The 12,971-nt window shown below is 28.2% G+C and overlaps 1 protein-coding gene across 1 annotated transcript in view; it reads left to right on the top strand.

Annotated features, from left to right (window-relative positions):
• The first annotated feature begins 110 nt into the window (after positions 1 to 110).
• LOC107454750 (uncharacterized) overlaps positions 111 to 12,971 on the top strand; it is a 41,093-nt gene continuing 28,232 nt past the window's right edge. Inside the window, exons 1-3 of the mRNA XM_016072030.3 lie at positions 111 to 435; positions 5,817 to 5,981; positions 8,633 to 8,789. Of these exons, the coding sequence (XP_015927516.2) occupies positions 353 to 435; positions 5,817 to 5,981; positions 8,633 to 8,789 (405 nt within the window). The 5' untranslated portion in view covers positions 111 to 352. The remainder of the gene's footprint in view (positions 436 to 5,816; positions 5,982 to 8,632; positions 8,790 to 12,971) is intronic.

The raw sequence follows: 12,971 nt of genomic DNA, 5'->3' as shown, positions 1-12,971 counted from the left end.
GTATATTACTAAATTTTATTAATATTTAAANTTGGAATTAATTTGATCATGTTTAAATGTTAAAACTCATTAATAGAATATTGAATGGGAACCGTATAATTCATATCGCGCATAGATGTAGGAGTTAGATAAGTGTGGGAACCTTACAAGTGTTAAAGATTAAAATACTGAAACTTTTTATAAACTTTTTTCTTAATGCTTTGAAGAAACCGCTGCTCTATTTTCTTTTAGTATAATTTGTTTTGGGTCGACATGGATTTTAAATAATATTTTTTAATTTATTATTTTATTGAATTATAGGAATCGTGTGATGAATTTTTAAAAAGGTATTTCAATTAAGTGTCTTTTAATAATGCATATTAAAATCATTCTGACAGTTTTTGTGACTCAATGTCTCACAATAATTATAAACGGAGCTTCAATCCATAGTATTCCGTAAGTATTATATTAATTCTATTAATAGTATACTTTAATTGCGAGGATATGGATGTGAAACCGTAAGAACGTATAGTGTAATAATATTTTAAAACTTTAAAAAATAAATAAAATATATATCAAGAAAATATAAAAATGAACAAAAAACTAATGTTTATAAAAATATATAAATGCATGAACATATTAAATAAATTTTTTTAAAACATGTATAGAATAAATGAGTAGAAAAATATTTTGCAGGAATTTAAAGTATAATATTTTTATAAATATTATTCATTTCTGACATTATATTATCAAGGCTGATAAAAAATATTGAAAATATAATATTTTATTAAAAAATAAAATATATGTTATAGTTGGCACAATGAAAGATTATTTTACAGATTTTAAAAAAAAATAGTACATACAATTTGAAGTGCTTCTCATTTAACTGAAATTAGGATACAGTTTCAACAACAGATGGCGTTAGTTGTAATAGAAAAAAAAGAAATTTAAGACAGATGATAAAACTATTTTCATTCTCTTGTAGAACAATAATTTCTTTTTTCAAGTGTTGTACTATTTTTTCAACATCTATGTGACATTTTATAAAAGCTTCACCTATTTTTTTAAAATAATTTTTAAAATAATAAATTAAATTTTTTTTAAAATAATAAATTTTTTTTATGGTAAATTTATAAAATTAATCATTTTAGTGTTTTTAAGGTTTTCTTTCTTTTTGTGACGAGTACATATTTTAAGTATTATAAAATTTTAAAAAAATTAGCAATATCACCTTTTTAATAGTTAATTTAACTTTGACATGAGATCTATATTTTTAATATTTCATGATTTTTATTTAAAAAGTGGAATGAATGTAGGGAAACGTGACTTTATATAATGGCACAACTCTTGAATCTATTAGTAACTCATAGTATTTATTTACTTTTTTACAAGAATTTTATCATAGCATAGATCTCGTTTAGGTAACTCTTGGGTTAGGTAATAAATAGCGTGAAAAGGATTCGCGTGAAAAGGATTTAATCCTTCTGCTAATATTTACATTGCAATTGTTTGTCCATAAAAATTAATCTTTTCAAAATTCAAAACTAAGTTGAATTTCTTTTTGATGGAATTAAAATAAAATTATGTAGGATCATTTAGTTTTAAACAATGGCGACGATGTGTTCTTAAATAGTTTGGATCTAACATTTCAAATTATTATAATTTTGGCATTTATTCATCTTTTTTAATCTAAGTTTCGAATATTTTTTCTTTGAAAACGAAAAATTATTGCTACTAAGGATGGTTCCTGAATGAGTGGGGTAATACTTAATCCTATTGTTGATTTGAGAAAATGTTAATTTAGGAAATACGTGGTAATAAAACCAGATGATTTGACTTATGATTGCTTTGATTCAAATAAATGTGATTTGATTTGTAAAATACTTGATATACTTAAAAATAATTGGGAGATAAATATTTGAATATTTGCGAATTTCAGTAAATGGTAAAATTAACCGAAATAATGGGTTAGTAATGAAAATAACTTTTTTTTATTTGAATATTGAATTTTACTTTCAAAATTGCGGAAACAATAAAATTTTACATTTGAATTTACTTAAATTTATTAATAGATGTAATTATTGTAATATGAATCGAATTGTTTAATTTTCACACTTTTTTCGTAGGATATTCTAGACTCAATGTTATTTGTAATTTAAACACCATTCTTGTTAATTTGTTAATTTGGATTATACTTCAGTTTTAAATCGATGAATAATTATTTTTAATAATAAAGGAAGAAACTATGCGACTTAACGCCGGTGCTGGTATTTACTGTGAACTTGCTTTATATATATANATAGTCTATTTTAATAAGTTCTTCTTCCATTCTTCTTACAAGAACAGCATTGGGTATTAATCGTTACGGTCTTTATTATTGCTTTAACTGCTACTTTAAACAATTTTTATTCATCATTTTTATAGCTAGTAATAGTCTATTTTAATAAGTTCTTCTTCCATTCTTCTTACAAGAACAGCATTGGGTATTAATCGTTACGGTCTTTATTATTGCTTTAACTGCTACTTTAAACAATTTTTATTCATCATTTTTATAGCTAGTAATAGTCTATTTTAATAAGTTCTTCTTCCATTCTTCTTACAAGAACAGCATTGGGTATTAATCGTTACGGTCTTTATTATTGCTTTAACTGCTACTTTAAACAATTTTTATTCATCATTTTTATAGCTAGTAATAGTCTATTTTAATAAGTTCTTCTTCCATTCTTCTTACAAGAACAGCATTGGGTATTAATCGTTACGGTCTTTATTATTGCTTTAACTGCTACTTTAAACAATTTTTATTCATCATTTTTATAGCTAGTAATAGTCTATTTTAATAAGTTCTTCTTCCATTCTTCTTACAAGAACAGCATTGGGTATTAATCGTTACGGTCTTTATTATTGCTTTAACTGCTACTTTAAACAATTTTTATTCATCATTTTTATAGCTAGTAATAGTCTATTTTAATAAGTTCTTCTTCCATTCTTCTTACAAGAACAGCATTGGGTATTAATCGTTACGGTCTTTATTATTGCTTTAACTGCTACTTTAAACAATTTTTATTCATCATTTTTATAGCTAGTAATAGTCTATTTTAATAAGTTCTTCTTCCATTCTTCTTACAAGAACAGCATTGGGTATTAATCGTTACGGTCTTTATTATTGCTTTAACTGCTACTTTAAACAATTTTTATTCATCATTTTTATAGCTAGTAATAGTCTATTTTAATAAGTTCTTCTTCCATTCTTCTTACAAGAACAGCATTGGGTATTAATCGTTACGGTCTTTATTATTGCTTTAACTGCTACTTTAAACAATTTTTATTCATCATTTTTATAGCTAGTAATAGTCTATTTTAATAAGTTCTTCTTCCATTCTTCTTACAAGAACAGCATTGGGTATTAATCGTTACGGTCTTTATTATTGCTTTAACTGCTACTTTAAACAATTTTTATTCATCATTTTTATAGCTAGTAATAGTCTATTTTAATAAGTTCTTCTTCCATTCTTCTTACAAGAACAGCATTGGGTATTAATCGTTACGGTCTTTATTATTGCTTTAACTGCTACTTTAAACAATTTTTATTCATCATTTTTATAGCTAGTAATAGTCTATTTTAATAAGTTCTTCTTCCATTCTTCTTACAAGAACAGCATTGGGTATTAATCGTTACGGTCTTTATTATTGCTTTAACTGCTACTTTAAACAATTTTTATTCATCATTTTTATAGCTAGTAATAGTCTATTTTAATAAGTTCTTCTTCCATTCTTCTTACAAGAACAGCATTGGGTATTAATCGTTACGGTCTTTATTATTGCTTTAACTGCTACTTTAAACAATTTTTATTCATCATTTTTATAGCTAGTAATAGTCTATTTTAATAAGTTCTTCTTCCATTCTTCTTACAAGAACAGCATTGGGTATTAATCGTTACGGTCTTTATTATTGCTTTAACTGCTACTTTAAACAATTTTTATTCATCATTTTTATAGCTAGTAATAGTCTATTTTAATAAGTTCTTCTTCCATTCTTCTTACAAGAACAGCATTGGGTATTAATCGTTACGGTCTTTATTATTGCTTTAACTGCTACTTTAAACAATTTTTATTCATCATTTTTATAGCTAGTAATAGTCTATTTTAATAAGTTCTTCTTCCATTCTTCTTACAAGAACAGCATTGGGTATTAATCGTTACGGTCTTTATTATTGCTTTAACTGCTACTTTAAACAATTTTTATTCATCATTTTTATAGCTAGTAATAGTCTATTTTAATAAGTTCTTCTTCCATTCTTCTTACAAGAACAGCATTGGGTATTAATCGTTACGGTCTTTATTATTGCTTCAACTGCTACTTTAAAAAATTTTTATTCATCATTTTTATAGCTAGTAATAGTCTATTTTAATAAGCTCTTCTACCATTCTTCTTACAAGAGCAGCATTGGGGATTAATCGTTACGGTCTTTATTATTGCTTTAATTGCTACTTTATACAATTTTTATTCATCATTTTTATAGCTAGTAATAGTCTATTTTAATAAGTTATTCTTCCATTCTTCTTACAAGAACAACATTGGGGATTAATCGTTACGGTCTTTATTATTGCTTGAATTGCTACTTTAGACTATTTTTATTCATCATTTTCATAGCTAGTAATAGTCTATTTTAATAAGCTCTTCTTCCATTCTTCTTACAAGAACAGCATTGGGGATTATTCGTTACGGTCTTTATTGCTTTAATTGCTACTTTAGGCAATTTTTATTAATCATTTTTATGACTAATAATAGTCTCTTTTAATAAGCTCTACTTCCATTAATGAATAATGAGCTTTTAAGGCTAGATTGGACAGGTCAACATTATAAGGGACTCAAGCGGTTCTTCGAAAAATTTAATACTGGTTAAGCTATTCAGGAATTCATGTTAAAGCTAGATGGAATTGCCTTTTTTAAGCTTTTAAATTGCCTTTAACTTTTACTATAGTTCTAGTTCTAATCACCTCAGTTCTAGTACCCAACAGTTCTAGAACAGTTATATTTTGTTTTAAATATATTGTATAGATGTTGTAATAAAATCATTAAATGATCAAAGTGTGTTTTTATTCGTTACCGCGATAAGATTGTTCTAAGACAGCACCCCTGTAACGTTATCTGTAATAAAAATTTTGGTTAATTTTCAACGTATCTCTATTTAATAAATTAGACAAATTTTTAAAGTTTTACTGCTTACAATTTTTTTCGTTGCATTTATTACATTCGATTTAATTTTATATAGTGGCAAATTTTATAAAAACTGCTGAAACTTATATAGGAATTCTGTTAATGCAAAAATGCTGAGACCATTATTAATTAATTATCAACATTTAAAAAGAAATTATAATCAAAACTCATAAAAAGAAATGACAGTATTCCTATTTTTGAAGAATTAAAATCAAATAAAACAAAATCAATTAAATGTATTTTATGATAGAATTTATAAAATAAAAATTCGAAAATCGTTGCCTGAAATCAAGTGGAAATGTATTATAACATACAAAACTTGATTAATTCAATAAACATTGCAGTATATGAGTTTTTATTGGAAGAGAAAAATTTCATTGTTTAACAACTGATTGCACTTTTAGGCATCGTGGTTCAAAATACAATATAAAAAGAGTTCTTGAATAATTTAAAAGTGTGCATTTAAAGTCAAGAATTGTAACCTATGATTTTGAATAGGTTTAATTCATGACAATGCTTTTTTTTTCGGATACTGAACATAGTTAGCATTAATTTTATGAAGAAACCATTATAACCATTGAGAACTTTCAAATATTATATTTTCGCGATTTTGTTTTAGAAAATCAGCTGTAAAGGAGACGCATAATGTAAAGGAAAAAGAAGGAGCCGTTGCAGGTCGTCTTGTTTCCATTCCGGCCAAAGCGTATCGACAAGGTTTCAAAGACACCATTTCCTTAGGCCAATGCTCTTTAGTTAAAGATGAAAATGGAGACATCATAACATGGTAACGCTTATTTAGATTTTTGTTGTTGCTTGCAGTAAACATAAGTTTGAGTCAAGGCTGGTGTCCATACTAGAAATTTTAGTTAGCTTCATTGGAAGAAAAACAAACAAAGGTAAAAAACGATAGCAAATTTAGAAATAATGGACGATAAAGCTAATTAGTTTTTACATATTTTGACAAAGCAGGATTTCAAACACATCCAGGTATCCGCTATTATGAGCCTCTTACTCTGTTTTATGAATTACGTTTATTTGGAATTATGTTTAATGAAATTCTCAACATACCGGTTGCCTTAAAAGTAGCTCAGAATTTGCATTCAAAATCAAAATAGTAACAGTAGCAGAACATGATATCAGGGAAGAAAAAATAATAATTATTATGAGTAAATGCTGTTAAATAATAAATAAAGAAATTTTATTAGTAGCGGCCTTTAAAACTTTCACTGATTTTATACCAATTACAGCAAAAAAATCTGGATATTTATTGATTATTTATTAATGACCATGTCATTAGATTTTTTTCCAAATTAGAATGCATGAGACAATATGGCGTTAATAATTTTTATGATGTATTGAGAAATCCAAACAATTAAGAATTTCAACAATTCATAGTTTTTATAAGAATTATATGGCATCGCAGAAAAAATGATTTTTTTTAAAACAAAAGCTTTTTTTCCTACATGGTTTAATATTTCTAATTTTACCAAGTTTCTCGAATCAATGATTTTTAATTAAAAAAAGTTGGCAATATTTGTTAAGTGTTTACTTTTCTTTAATAAAGTAATTACGTTTTTTTCCACTTAGCTCAAGTAATTTGAAAAAAAAAAAAAACTTTAATCTTAAAAGTCAAGATGATTCAAAAGAAAATTATAGAGAAGCCTTATTAATCAAGACTACGAGACAAATTCACAAAAAATAATTTTTAATCGATTCTATTAGAATGTTTTAGAAGTTGTATACGAGGTGATGAATTTATTTTGTTTTTGCTGTGTGTTGTAGGTATTCTTTCTAAAATTCGAAATTCTAATTTTAGAATTGTTGACTGATTAGTGAAAGGTTTAATCACGATAGCTTACTTTGTAGTTGAAAGTAATAAATAATATATTTTTTGACAAATATTTAATTCCTTTGTAATTTTGTAGGACAGCCTAAACAAAATAAAAGTAAACTATTAAAATGCATTCAGTTAATTAGCAGTATAAAACAACTCAATCAAAATTACTAAACGTATATAATTTTACTGATTCAAATTTTTGAGGAAAACCGCAGTAGAGTTTTTGTTGTGAAAATATATAAAGTAGTAATCTTTAATTAGATAATCTTTTGACAGACAAAGAACTGTGGAATGATATTCTATCATCGAAATTTTTTTCAGAACCAAAGCATCAAGAAAATGAAAAACACATTTTTTTTATCTAAATTCAAAGATCTATATTGCGAGGGGAGATGGTTTTTTGCAGCTCATAATTAGTGTATTAATTAATTTCATTAATTGGATAAACTTCAGAAAGCCATTGTACTGTGGAATGATATTCTATCACCAAAAGTCTTTACCAAAACCAAAGGCATCAAGAAATTGAAAAACAGATTTTTATCCTGAAATTTAAGAAGTCTATTGCGAGGGGAGATGGCTCTTTGCAACTCGTAATTAATGTGTTAATTAATTTCATTAATTGAATAAACTTCTGAAAGCCATTGTGCTGTGGAATGGCATTCTATAATCAAAAGTGTTTTTCAAAACCAAATACATCAAAGAAATTAAAAACAAATTTTTAACTTGAAATCCAAAATATATATGGTGAGGCCAGATGGTCCTTTGCAACTTATGCTCAAAATTACTCACATCAAAGTTGAACAATTTGCAAAAGTACTAGTTTCCAAATTTGAAGCATCACAGAGATTTATTAAAAGGTCGATCTTTATTTTTACCACACAAACTTTAGTAGTAATAATTAATTATAATGCAATTCGTTATTCATGTTGACAAAGGTTAGATTTTTCCAGATCTTTGTGTGGGGGGGGGGCGGAGTTATCGACAATGCCAGCCTTCATCTATCAAAAGGTACTTCAAGATTGAATCAAGTTAGCATGTCTTATATACTAGTGAATTGATGTTTAATAACCGTAGTGGTAGTTACGCCACAATACTCCCCCACCAGAATTTTATCAGGGATGGAATTCAATGAACGGATACCACTAGTTGCTGTACTTATGAAAGACCGGGAGAACTGGATTAAGGTTATCGGGTTTTTTTGAGTGCTGAATGTGAGAGGTGTATTAATTTCACGGTCGTAGCCACTCATGGGTTGCCATTAGCAGTCAAATGTATGCACCAATGTGGGGAGCGGAGTTATCGACAATGCCAACCTTCATCTATCAAAAGGTACCTCATGATTGATTCAAGTTAGCATGTCTTATATACTAGTGAACTGATGTTTAATAATAGTAGTGGTAGTTACGCCACATCTTCAAAATAATGGTTTTTGGCAGAAGTCAAGGGGGCTTTATGTAACTAGGACACACTGCACCAGAAATTTTATGCATTTTTTACTGAATTAATGAGTGTTAAAATTTGTATGACTTTAAACTCTTATGTATAACGTGTTTATCTTCACTTTAATATTTTTTGTTCGAAATTTTCTTAATTCTTAGCTCAGCTGAGTTTACCGGTACTAAAATATTTCTACCCAAAGCTTCCATGACGGTAGACGTGAGCAGAGTAGAGAGTTCAGAAGATATTCTACTCCATGTCATGGGTGGATTTGGAACGAGCGTTGGTGTTTTAGGACTCGTTAGCGTTAGTCCAAAAGTAAGTATACTTAAAATGTTGTATATTTTGAAAATCAAAACTATTTGAAGTAATTGTTTTTAAATGAAAATTGCTTAGTTGTACTTTAAAAGCTAAAATAGAGTCTCGGTGCTGCCATCTTGTGTGGCAGAAACTAGACGTCCAAATTAACATGATCAACGGTATTATCACCCATTGTGGTGATCCTGAAAGAGTGGATACCACCTCTGGAGAACGCACTAGGTTTGCTCATCCACAAGTCTGAATGTGCAGCTAATTGGAAATAAAAAAAAAACTTTAATAGCTATCAATAGACAAATGGAATTGTTTCAATACTTTTGATTCATGTTAAAAAGCATGCAGTTTTAAATTTTTATGAGGTTTTGAAAAAAATTTAACACAATTTTGCTAGCGTAAAATATGTTCAAATTATTTTGAATTGTTTTAAACAACATCTGAATTCTTGATTAAGCAGACAAGCTATTAAGAAAGGAATCCTTATGCAAACTTATAAAAAGGGTACTTAACAATTAGTCAGTGAGTAAGACTCTTTTTTGTATGTCGCTCTGGTTTTGAAATATTTGAGCTATATTATCTTTATGGCATTAAGGTTAACAAAGTAAAACGCAATTTTAAGTTTTACACTTGCAACTTTTTTTAAAAGATGGAAATGTAATAAAATATTCATCACTATGAAAATCACTAGAGCTCTAAAATTAATAAGAAAAAAAAAACTAATTTTTTAAAGCATAATTTAATGTCATAATGTTATAAGAGAGATATGATCATTCAACTTGAAAGTGTCTCAAAATAAAATTTATGTCTTTCTAATAATAGAAAACTAAGTAACACTTGTTTTATATTAAAACTAAGTAACTCTTGTTTTATATTAAAACTAAGTAACACTTGCTTTATATTAAAACTAAGTAATACTTGTATAGTAAAGTAGTTATTTATGTTTTTAAGTGGTCATCTATTAAGTATTTTAAAAAAGGACCAACGACTTGAAAACTTACGTGAAACTTACGAAAAATGGAAGGAGCCAGAAATGTACGTTTTTGCTCTCTGCTTAAGAAACTAGAACCATTCTCACCAATTTTCGAAATTAATTATAAAGTACGCCAATAAACGGAACTGCTACCTAAGAAATATTATAAAAACAATATTTTCAAAATAGCCATTATTTGCAGCAATAGCATGTTTCAGTCTGAGAACAAAATAAAAACATGTCTATGCAAAAATTTCATTTGGAATAGTCTGACAGGCAGCAAAGAATAATGTTCTCCAGTCAGTAGAGCCATCTGTTGACAGCATTTTAAAACTACTTCGGCAAATAACTGGTTTTGTAAGCATTACATAACTGGTTTTGTTAGCAAACGATACGTCTCCATCTTTTCAATTTTTTTCAAAAATGATCTTTTAAACTCGTCAGTCGTTTTTTGTACACCCTGTACTTTTTCTGATCCAACAGAAAGATTACCTTCTTTTATTAGCTTCACTTTTAATATTTAGTAAAATTGTTTATCCGAAAAATGTCTAATTCTTTTGAAGTATCTGCCAAAGGCTACTCGTCCACATTCTCTAATTCTATATCTTTTCTTTTATTCTATAAACAAGTTTTAAATGGATTTAAACAATAGAGATATTATTGAAAAAGAAATACGAGTTTTATCTATTTCAAGTTGAAGCCAGTTGGCTAATGTATGATTCTTAATTACATACAATTCCTTAATTATGACTCGTTATAAAAAATTTACTATTCAAACAAATTTTAGCAAGACTAAAGAATGAATTAAAAAAATGTTTAATATCTTCTTATTTAGATATGATGCATTTCAGAATTATTAAATTTTTCCTAAAGAGAGACAATTTAATTCTAGAATTTTGCTTCCTCTTTAACTCTAACCAAAAGTAATTTTTAACCCATTAGATATTTGCAAAACGCAGAATCTTTTATAGATATCTCTAATAATTACAACTCTTTCAAATTATACATTTGAAAAATATTCTTTTTCTCTAAAGCATCGTTAAATTCTGACTTGCGGCACCAATTCTTAATGTCACCAGGTAAATAAATGCATTTGCGCGATGTTAATTGCGGAGTTGCAAGTTTTAGGATATTATTTTGAATTTAAAATTAATTATTCACTTACATCTCCGGATCAATGGAGATTTAAAAAAAAAATTAAATATACTAAAGTTGAATAAATGAATAAAGTTTTATGAAACTTCCGAAATTTGTTAAGATATGTGTACGTTATTGAAAATTAAATAACGATGCACCGGTAAAAATATTCTCCGAAATTATTAATTCTCATTGCTCTGGATGGCAGAAAGTAATTTTTATCCGTCATAATTTTGGATATACTTTTTCCCATGAAACAAGTGTTAAGTAAATTTTATCAGCTCGATATTTTCAACATTTTGAAATGTTGAAAAAACTTATTATTTTATATACACCGAAGAGCCCTTACATTATGACCACCCTCCATCTATAACAATGGGCTCGCCCAGGTTTTCATGGCGAACATTAGGACCCATAATCCTCACAGAACAAACCCCGACGTCTGTAAGCTACTTGAACATTGTTGCAGACCAGGTTCACCCATTCATGGCAACAGTTTTTCCTGCGGGGGATGGTGTTTACCAACAGGATAATGCACCATGTCATAAGGGTCGAATCGTCATGGATTTGTTCGTGGAACATTCCAGTGACTTTCAAGTCATGTCTTGTCCCCCAAATTCTCCTGACCTTAATCCACTAGAGCATTTGTGGTTCTACTTGGAAAACCCAATTCGTGCTGCCACGCTACCCCCTTTGCAATGTGAGGAAATCGCAGGACCAGTTGGTGAGCGATTGGTACCAGATACCTCAGATTACCTATCAGTACCTTGTCGATTCAATGCCACGGCGGACAGCATGTACAGTGCACAAAATAAAAAGCAGACACACCTTAATAACCTTCGCTCTATAGATCAGTTTTTCACATATTAATTACTAAGATGCATTCTCAGCAGTTCCATTGTCCAACCGATATACTCATATTTCTATTATCTGTAAATATATCTTACATATTGGAGCAGCAAAATGTTTCACATCTGATTACCGAAAACTTCCGAATGTTTAACGACTACTAACAGATAACACACATATGTCTTCATCTGAATCTAGAATCTGGAGCTATTCTTACGTTTTGACGAACTTGACTTCGTGGCTCCTAGCGATAAATATCTAAAAACGCTCTCTGACCAGGCACTTATAAACTTAATAAGACAGCAAGGGATTAATCTAGTATTAGCAAGTTAGTTAATTATAAAAAAAAGTAAGCTTCCGTTATGTGAAAAAACTTTCTTTAAATTATTTTTTTGAGCTTTTAAAAATTTTATCTAGTAAATACATTCACTTACTTTAATATACAATATAAATTTCAATAATGTTTTTTCAAATATTGTTTTCTCAAATATTTTGTTTGGACGATTGTTGGATAGCTTAACCCTTAAGCCACCACAGATCAAACGCAATTCAGTGGAGGATTAATTGCTTTAAGATTAAAAATCTCGAAAATAAAAGACAGCAAAAGAATGAAAAAAAAAATGGTATGAATGTTTAGAAAATTTTACAAATTTTACATATAAATTTTGGAATTTATTTACAAAAGCTGCTAGTAGATGCTTCTGTACAACATTGATAACCAGAGCGATCAGCGTTGAAACGTGGAAGTAAATGGTTGTAAAGTATTAGAAGATTTAAAACATGTAATCATCAAAACAAAGTGTGTTTCTGGTACTGGAATATTACAGGTTAGGTTGAAGTCGGGTATTAGTATTCTCTTCAAGACCTCTGTAAAGCGTATTGAGCTATCTGTAAGCAACCTTTATTACTAAACTAGCCGCCTAAGGCGGACAGCTGACCGCCACGCTAAAGGTTTTCACAAATAAGGGTTTTTAAAACATAGCAGGAAATATAAAGATTAGTGGACAATTAAAGTGTTCCTGTCCTGCAATTTTGTCTTAAATTCCTATTTTATCTAATATATATAATTCTCTTACGTGGCTCTCAAATTTTGGCTGTATTTCTTTTCCGCCGGTGGCAACGTTTGCTTTGTTTTGTTTACGTTTTGAAAACACCAAAGCATTCTGCCTTTTAATGATGTGTTTCTGATCTAATATATATAATTCTCTTACGTGGCTCCCAAATTTTGG

This window comes from Parasteatoda tepidariorum, chromosome 7 (genome assembly GCF_043381705.1).
Source record: "Parasteatoda tepidariorum isolate YZ-2023 chromosome 7, CAS_Ptep_4.0, whole genome shotgun sequence".
In the NCBI taxonomy this organism is placed as follows: domain Eukaryota; kingdom Metazoa; phylum Arthropoda; class Arachnida; order Araneae; family Theridiidae; genus Parasteatoda; species Parasteatoda tepidariorum.
Note: the sequence above shows the minus strand (reverse complement) of the source record. Positions and strands in the feature narration are given on the sequence as shown.